This window comes from Salvia miltiorrhiza, chromosome 3 (genome assembly GCF_028751815.1).
Source record: "Salvia miltiorrhiza cultivar Shanhuang (shh) chromosome 3, IMPLAD_Smil_shh, whole genome shotgun sequence".
NCBI lineage: Eukaryota > Viridiplantae > Streptophyta > Magnoliopsida > Lamiales > Lamiaceae > Salvia > Salvia miltiorrhiza.
Window position 1 is genome coordinate 5,572,591 of NC_080389.1, and position 9,304 is coordinate 5,581,894.

The 9,304-nt window shown below is 37.1% G+C and overlaps 2 protein-coding genes across 2 annotated transcripts; both read left to right on the top strand.

Annotated features, from left to right (window-relative positions):
* Window positions 1-210: 210 nt before the first annotated feature.
* Window positions 211-2,506, top strand: LOC131018191 (uncharacterized). The gene is made up of 3 exons (XM_057946915.1): window positions 211-1,985; window positions 2,232-2,256; window positions 2,351-2,506. The coding sequence occupies exons 1-3, from the start codon at window positions 211-213 to the stop codon at window positions 2,504-2,506; spliced, it is 1,956 nt and encodes a 651-aa protein (XP_057802898.1).
* Window positions 2,507-2,994: 488 nt separating this feature from the next.
* LOC131017186 (disease resistance RPP8-like protein 3) lies at window positions 2,995-5,583 on the top strand. Its single transcript, XM_057945921.1, has 2 exons — window positions 2,995-3,010; window positions 3,728-5,583. Exon 2 carries the CDS (start codon window positions 3,799-3,801, stop codon window positions 5,440-5,442), a length of 1,644 nt encoding a protein of 547 aa, XP_057801904.1. The 5' UTR covers window positions 2,995-3,010; window positions 3,728-3,798; the 3' UTR covers window positions 5,443-5,583.
* Window positions 5,584-9,304: the final 3,721 nt, after the last annotated feature.

Below are 9,304 nucleotides of genomic sequence, written 5' to 3' on the forward strand. Positions count from 1 at the left end.
TATCTCTTTCTTAATCTCCTTCTAACCCTAATTTTCGAATTTAATGGTGAAGATTTTCGAAAGATTTGGTTTGTTGAGCTTTTGGCTTTGATTTCTTTAGTATTTATTCTCTGCATGCAAATCAAATCATCACCATTCTTCATCATTACACTGTGTTTTTCGAGAGAGACTCTTTGCTTCCTTTGCCTTGTACTTAGTTGTTTGTCTATAATGTCTAACCCAAATACTATTGAGCTTATTAGACAGATCTTATCAAATCCCCAATTTCAAGCAGCCCTAGCCACCATCTCAGTGCCGGAAAATCAAGCTGCTCCACCGGTGCCGTCCCTACCTGCTCCTATGACAACTCCAGCAACAGCAAGCGGACACGCTCCACCACCGGTGTCTCAAACACCGGAAGTCTCCAAAGCGGTGCTGAATCCGGCGCCCATTTCTACAATCGAGCACTCTGCCGATTCACCGGTCGAAAAACCGGCGAAGCAAGGAGAACCTGAAAAACCCTCAAATAAACGCAAGAAGAAGGGGGCCGAAACCTCTAGGCCCAAGCTCAAGGCGGTACGGAGGTCAAATCGAATCCCCACTCAACCTAGGGTTTCAAAACCCGGACCCCCGAAGATGGTGTTGCTTGACGAATCAGAAGACGACGTACCTCCAGCCAAGCAAGCACGGACGTCTGAGCCGACGGTAGAAACCTCCACTGCTGATGAAGAATCTGCTGCTCCAACAGAGGAGACCGCAGAACCCACAGCCCCTTCTCCGGTGCAATCCCTTGATACTCTGCTCAACGAGGCTGAAGCAGAGGTAGCAGCGGAGAATCCTTCTGACGACGACACACTTCTCACTGAGGTGTTGACAAAGCTCAAACGGAAAGCCATTCGTGAGGGAAAGATGAAGGCTACCACCTCGGCTGCGCCCACAGCACCAGATGCCACAGAGTCGGAGGAAGAAGACATGGACGTAGAAGACGAGGAACTTGAAGGCTCCGACATGGAGGCTAGCAAAGCTTTCAAGGATTTCTTCTACACTGCTGCAGCTGCGAAGGCGTGGACAACTGTCAAGGACATGGAGTGCTATGGTGAGCGGAACATCGAGCAAGACTCATTCAAAGTGCTCAATCTGGTGGAATTCTTCAAATCTCGCCATCTGTTCAAGTCCGTGACGGAGGTAGTGCCGTTTGTTAAAACAGTGGTGCAGCTGGTGTATAGCAACTTGACAGCCGATTTCGGAAACCCAAAGTCCAGGAAGTACGGGAAAGCTTTTTACAGAAACACGGTCTTTAATTTGACGCCTTCGGTCATCAATGGAATTCTTGGCACGCCGGATGTGAAGCCCACAGCAGTAAAGAACATGGACAAAGTGGCCTCAGTCATCACTGGTGGGAAAGTGCGGAAATGGTTAAAGCCGATGAAATCATCCACCTTGTCCTATCTGTATTCTGCCTTGTTCAAGATCATGACCATGAACTGGATCGTGTCAACCAACTCCACGGTGGTTACACAACAGCATGGCATACTTCTCTATTGCATTGGAGAAGGATTGCCATTTAATCTAGGTCAGGTGATCTTTGATCAAATTGCCGCTTCTTCTCAATTGTCGGGGTTGCCGTTCCCTTCTTTGATTTTCAGGGCACTTCGGGGTCAAGGTGTACAGGTGAAAGCGTCTGCCAAGAGGGAGGTCATTCATGAGTATGCGCTTACAAGCATGCTCTTTAGCGAGGGCAAAGTTGCTGATCTGCCCTGGGTTAATCCAGTTGCTGCTCCCTCTGTTGAGGACACTACCATGATCACAATCCCTAAGGCAACATTGCAGGCCCTGTTGCAGCATATCGACGAATTGGAGAACAACCTTCTGCAAGCCCGAAGAATTCAGGGGGAGTCATCGTCAATCCTGAATAAAGCCAAAGGACAGTTAACTGCCCTCCTTTCTTCCCAAAAAGGGGGAGAAGATGCTGCTGCTGCTGCTGATGCTGCTGAGGGAACAGGAGAGTAAAGGCAGGGGGAGTGGTGTTGTTTGATGAATGTGTTTGAGCAGGCAGAACTTTTGATGAACTTTTACTAGCAATCTTTTGTCTGTTTGTTGGATGCTTAAGTTGTTTCTTTTGTTGTGTTTGATTGTTGGGTCTTTGACTTGCTTATGCATTCTTGCTAGTTGACGGTTTTACCCTGTTTCTTGAAAGTTTAGTATGGTTGCTGCTATTCTTGTTGGTGTGTTTTGTACTGTTATCTTTGCAGGAGGAGATCACATCAAGGGGGAGAAGTATGTGTTTTGGTTTTGTGAAGAAAGGCAAAAAGGGGGAGTTTGTTAGTCTTGAATAAGTATGTTTTGCTCTTTCTTCATTGTGTGTTTTTAGGTGGTTGGACCGAGTCAAGAAATGATGGAAGACGTGAAGGATGAAGGAGGAAAAGAAGGAACAAATTCTGTTGAGAAAAGGAAGGAACAAGTGGAGATAAAGAGAGAGAGAAAGGAGCGTGTGGCAGCTCCTAAAATCAAGGAAGAAGTGGACTAAATCCAACAACTATCAAACGGCCACTTCATCCATGATCCAAGCCACGACTTCAAGCCTTGGGAAGCAAGATTGAGATGCCTATATATACCAAGGAGAAGTCCCAGTTCAGATCACGAACTTTGAGAGAAGATATCTAGCTTTTGAGTGATCTGTTTAGGTGTGCTGTTTCTCGTGTTGGGATAACATTAGTTATAGCACTCTGTGTTTTGTTGGATTTCGGAGTATAGCTCTTGAATCCAGTTTAGTTTGTTAGTGAGAGTGTATGGTGTTCAATACCTAGTCATTTGTAAAGGTATTGAACGTGAGTTTCATTCTCCGTTTAGTAATTTCGCCATAAGGCATTCTTCAAGTTATTTATAACTTGAAGAAATTTTTCCAAAGTTTGGTGTTCATTTATTTCCGCTGCATTTTTTACTCTGTGCTGTGTGGTGTGTTACTTTAACACAAGGGTTTCAGTTAGTTCGTGTGGAGCAACACTTTCAACTGCTTTCCCAGATCAACAAGGTAAACCATACCATTTATCCTATTTTAATTTGTTTTAAATCTTATTTTACTGGATATTTCTTCTCCACTTTCAATTTGTATGCTTTAATTTTGTGATAATTAAGTATGGTTTATTTAATTCAATTTTTTTAAACAATTTATTCAATCCAATTAAGGTGATGTAATTATTTTAACATTTAATTTTATTTTTGCTAGCTAACAAGCGCCAATGGGTATCGTTTTATAATTATCCTTAGGGTGAAATATTTTGGAGAAAAAGCCCAAATAATTATCGTATTTTATGTGCTTGATTTCATTTATTATTGATAAAAGTGTCATTTTTGTTGTTAATAAAACTATCATTTGTTGTGAGTAGTATCATTTACGTTGGTCGAGGTTACAGAAAAGGCGGTGGGGGCAGGCCGGACTCGATCTGGTCGGGCTATCTGGGCTGGGTAGAACCAATCCTCACGGTGTGGATGGGTGTACATAAGACAAGCTCGCAACTTCATAGATTATTGCCTAAATCTACTTTCACAATGATATGAAAATGATTGAATATAATGTTCACTGTAGTTGCCATTTGGACACTCTTTTGAGGCAACACCCTATTTTAGCAAAAAATATATAATAGTTATAAAAACTATAGCCATATAGATAAAAATATAAAAATAGTAGCATTTCGAAATATTATTGTTGAGTTTTTTTGAATTAATCAGTCGTTACTCTAATGGACAGATAAAGCAAGTAGATTGTTGGTTACCACCCGCAACAAGATTATCACAAAGTATGATCAATACGTCCACAATATGAGTCTCTTAGACTCCAAAAAAAGCTGGGAATTGTTGTTGAAGAAGGCATTCGTTGGCAACACAATTGGCAATTGTCCAGAAGAATTCGAGGGTGTAGGCACACAAATCTTGCAAAAATGCGATGGTCTACCATTAGCTATCAGCGTGGTAGGAGGCTTACTCATGGTAACACAAACCAAGAGTGGATGGGAACAAGTTCTTAACCAATTAAACTCTTATTTGGGAAGGACTGAAAGCGGCGTATCAGCAATTTTGGAGTTGAGTTATCAGAATTTATCACCCCAATTGAAATCATGCTTCTTGTGCCTAGCTTTTTTCAAAGAAGACTTTACTATCCCAGCAAAAAGGCTAGTAAACATATGGAATGCACAAGGCTTGATCCAACAAGAAGGAAGCAGAAGTATATTTGATGAGATAGGAAGAGGTTATTTAAATGAGCTGATCAATCGAAGCATGGTTCAAATTCAAGATCTAAATATCCATGATCAAGTCAAAAGTTGTCGCCTACATGATCTTGTTCGCGAGGTTTGCTTAAGAAAAGCAAAGGAGGAAATAGGTCTGGAGATAGTAAAGGGGGACGGAGGGATATCATCAGAATCATCCTATAAGCCTCGCCATCGTGTTGTCTATGCCAAAAATCTTGAGACTTCCTCGTCGAATCAAAATAAGCATGTACGCTCTCTTTTCCTACTTAACGTCCATGATGATTCTGGATATATAACCACTCCATCTCATTACTGGAAGGGCTATCAACTCCTTAAGACAGTCGAGCTTGACGCCAGTCACGCCACTGCCTTCAAAAGATTTCCCAACTCTTTTCGGTTATTGATTGGATTGAAGTGCTTGAGAATATACTCATATCCTGTAGGCTCCATAGAACTCCCATGTTGGTTTGATCATCTTAGAAACCTCGAAGTTGTTGACATGAAATCGTGCTGGGTATATTTTCCAAGACTTGTTTCATTGAAAATGGACAAGCTAGGTTACTTCATCAGCGCAGGTATTGGCCGTGGACCGACAAATAAAAACATGTGGAATAAAAATATTGAGTGTTTGAGAGGAATAAGGCACAAGGATTGGATGAAGTCAACTCTAACGAGCAGTTGCCATCTTCGTGAATTAGGCATACGTTTTGATGAAGAAAGAATAAAGCGTGAAGAGTTGATCAAAGTGAGAGCGTCATTGGAGAAGATGCAGAATCTTGTCATACTTCACTTAAGATGGCCGTATAATTATGCTACTGACATAGCATTAGTTGTGCCGCAGCTCGCCAATCTCACCAAACTTAAACTGGAAGGTTTAATGACCAAATGTCCAAGTGCGAGTATGTTCCCTCCAAATCTTTCTCGCCTCACATTGACGGGTTCCCAGCTACATGTTGATCCGATGGCAGAGCTGGGTAAGCTTCCAAAGCTTTTATTTCTCAAGTTACAGAATATGGCTTACTTGGGTGAAACGATGCTAGTTTTGTGCGATGGGTTCCCCAGCCTCGAAGCCATGGCTTTTCGAGAATTGTATGGACTGAAGAGCGTCTTCATAGAAGAAGGTGGAATGCCGAAGCTCAAACATCTCGGAATCCGTCGATGCCGCTATCTGGAGACTAGGAATCTACCGCAACACATCAACATTTTTACTCAATAAACTGATCAAGTTTACTTTACTCATCTTCTGTTATTCTTGTGTCTATGTGTAACAAGAAATGGAGTGTCTTGTGCTTGTTTAAACATTAATTTGTGTTCTACACTTTTGCACATTGATTAAGGAAAATTTATTTTCCCCAAATTAACCTTAACGCATGGTAATTGATTTTCAATTAAACACCCATTATTTTCTCAAAAAAAAAAAAAAATTAATCACCCATTATTTTAATGGGAATCAAATATGAGCCACTTAATTAATCACCCATTATGGTGGCACTGAAAAATGACATAATATTACGGGTGATGAGAAGAAACGAACCATTTGAAGAATATCAGAATATTACAAATCACACATTTTCTTGAAAATGTGATAAACTTGAACGAGAATAACAATGGGCTGTTTTGGTATAATAACATAGAACTAAATTCATGTGGCTTTAAATCATAATTTACTTTCAAATACAAAATTTGTATTCTCTCAAAAAAATAATTTAATTTATAAATTTGGTTAAACATATTTCAAATTCTCGTATAGAAATAATATACTAGCATTAAAATAATTACAATTTGCTATTAATATTACTCCATTCGTCCCATGAATTGAAGCAAGACCAAGTTTCCTTTTTGGTCTGTCCCACGAAGCAAGACCAGTTTCTAAAAGTAGCAAAAAATTTACTCTTTATTCACATTTTCACCTACCACACTTAACACACAAAATATCAATTTTTTAATTTACGTGCCGAAAAAAACTTGATCTTGCTTTGTGGGATGAAGGGAGTATTATTTTAGCTCTTTATTTGTAGATACTAAATTAAAGTGATTTTCCAATGCCATGTATAGGTCTTCAAATAATTAAAATAATTTAATTCTTAAACTTGACAGATAAATTGTAATTGGGGGAACGTTGTGAGAGCAACAATAGGGCCCGTAAGTAGAATTACCCATACTAGTGGATAACCCGTCGAAATTCGACGAGTATCTTTTGGCCTAATTATTTTAAAGTTTTGATATATTAACAAATTCTTAAATAATTTATTATAAAGTGATAATATTAACACATTTAATTAAAATAAATGTCATGATAATTGAAATTTATTATTAAAAAATAATTTTACATTACATTTCAGACAATAATAAAAAAATATATTATAAAGTAGTTTTTTCGTTGCTTTTTTGACATCTATTTTTTGCAAGAAACAAAAAGAAGATAAATATATTTTAAAATTTAATAATATTTTTATACGGATAAACAACTAAAAAAGTATACTAAGAATTGCTTGCTTATTTTTTTATAAAATAAATTTAGATATCAACGTTAAGGGTCTACTAGGCCAGATGGGATCCTCTGTCCCAGAATATAGTGTGTACCACGTGTACCACTCTTCATTTCTTTGTTTTATAAATTATTTTTTATAAAAATAAAAATTATTATTATATTATAAACTCTAATTAGTATTTATCATTGAAAAATTAAAATTTAAAAAATTATATACCCTAACTTTGAATTAATGAACCCTTGTTAATTATCTTTATATTATATAAAAGCATAATAAATTAAAATTGAATAAAAAATAATTAAAAATTATAACATAATAAGAGTGGTACACGATGGTACACACTATATTTTGCGACAGAGGATCCCATTTGCTACTAGGCATGTACATGTGAGTCAAACGTTGTTTATCACATTAAAAAGTAAAGACAATTTGTTTTCACAAAATGTCGCATGCAATTTGAAAAGGTGCGTGCTTGAGCATCAACATATAAATGACGATAGACGATATCTACATTTCAAATTCAAATTTAAATATATATTTTTCAAATTTAAAATTTAATAATGAGATATAAAATAAATAGTCATTAAATGCATATAATAGTATTACGCTTTAACTTAGAAAAAATAATAGTAATAGGAAAACCTTATAAATTATAATGTTAGTTAAATTGGCTTATTGCACTTTTTGCAATGATATCCGACTTTACTTTCCTTTAAAACACTTTTATAGCCTCTTTTATTTCTGCAGGTTTCGTAGTATCATTATTTTGTGGGGTAAAAACACTTTTTGCGTTTCTGTGCTCTCAAGGGTTTAGGTCTCTCGCTTTTGTTTTCTCATTTTTTCGTTCTTTTATAAAAATGCAATTTAATTAATCTATTAGTGTACCTTTACATAGGTGTCAACCAATAAATTGAGAGAGAAACAGTAAGATAAATACTTGTATTGTAATACTATTATGATCGAAACACCTCAATATGGATATTAATATGACCTTAAAAACCATGGATATTAATATTATTTTTATCTCATTTGAGTTTATGATGTCTTTAGTGGTTCTCACAAAAGAAGTATTGAACCACTTGTCATTTTTCAAATCTTGGGCACCGCCAGAAATATCAGTAGTCAACAAAATGTTAAGGCCATTTAAAAATTTTAAAATCACCAAAATGTAAGATAGTAATATTTAAACTAAGATAGAAAATCACTATAAAGTGTAAATCTAGTTATTGACCTTTGAATAAAATCAATCACTTCCTTAATATCAGGTCAAATAAAAAATTGGTTTGTGTTGTTCATAGTGAAAACTTTTATTAACCCCATAATATAATGTTAAATGTGTTACACTACAAAAAAAGGGCAAATACCGAGAAAAATTATCGAGGACATGCCGACCCTCGATAATTACCGACTATTTACGGACGACAAAATAGACGGATCAGATATAACACACTTATCGACGGCGACCGTCGTCGGTGATTATCGATGGCGTGGATCGCCATCGGTGAATATTAATTTATCATTTAATTATTGTGTTTTAATATTATCGATGGCAGCTGCCGTCGGTGATTACCGGCGGCCTGGGCTACCGTCGGTGATCTTGACACGGATCGGCTGGTACTGACGGAACATGCTGTCGGTAATTTTCGAGATAAAATCGGGCAGAATGTGCCCTACCTGCACATTACCGCCCGCGCCTCCCTCCTCTCCGTCTCCGTCTCTGTCGCCGTCGTCGTCGATCACCGCCAGGTAAATCTCCCTCCCTTTCGTCTCTCTCTCTGACCTGCTCACTCTCTATTTTGTCCAGCCACCACCGCAGCCGCGCCACCCCCAATCACCGTACGCTCTCGCCAATTTTATTTATTTATTTACTATTATTCTTCATAGATAAATTTGTTAGATTAAGTATGAATAAGTAAATTTTAATTAATTTATAGTATGATTAAGTATGAATTTGTTAGATTAAATATGATTTAAGTATGAATTTGTTAGATTAATTTATTTATTTTAGATAAATTAGTTAGATTAAGTATGATTAAGTATGAATAAGTAAATTTGTTAGATAAGTAAATTTGTTGTTATAAATTTGAATAAGTGTGTTGATAAATGTTTAAGTATATGCTAGTATGTGTTTAGGATAAAATGATTACATATATGCTACTATATTGTGGGATAGATTTAATCAATTTCTTAAAGATCTTTTCCCTTTGGTATAGAAATTGATTACTTCTTACGGATCTTCTCCCAACAAATGATTGCTTTTAATTTGATTCACTACAAAAAATCAGGCGATTAGCGACGGAATTTTCCGTCGCTAAAAATGAAAATTCCGTAGCTAAAGGCCGTTAACGACGGAATAGTGACTGATTTATTCCGAATCTAGATTCATGGTCGCTAGCAAAAATAACGACGAAAAAGTATTCTGTCGCTAGCTTTAACGACGGACTAACGACGGAATTGTCCGTCGTTAAAAATATTGTTGTCGTTTGATTGTCTAAATATAACTACGGATTAGCGACGGAAAATTCCGTAGCTAATAGCGACAAAATTTTATTCCGTAGCAGTTTTGGTTTGAAAAATTTTGTCGTT

Bases quoted from the DNA above. Each gene is read 5' to 3' on its own strand.
- LOC131017186 (XM_057945921.1), top strand. From the start codon at position 3,799: ATGAGTCTCTTAGACTCCAAAAAAAGCTGGGAATTGTTGTTGAAGAAG.
- LOC131018191 (XM_057946915.1), top strand. From the start codon at position 211: ATGTCTAACCCAAATACTATTGAGCTTATTAGACAGATCTTATCAAAT. The intron at 1,986-2,231 runs GTAAAGGCAGGG...TTATCTTTGCAG, and splicing joins GCTGCTGAGGGAACAGGAGA to GAGGAGATCACATCAAGGGG. The intron at 2,257-2,350 runs GTATGTGTTTTG...GTGTGTTTTTAG, and splicing joins GATCACATCAAGGGGGAGAA to GTGGTTGGACCGAGTCAAGA.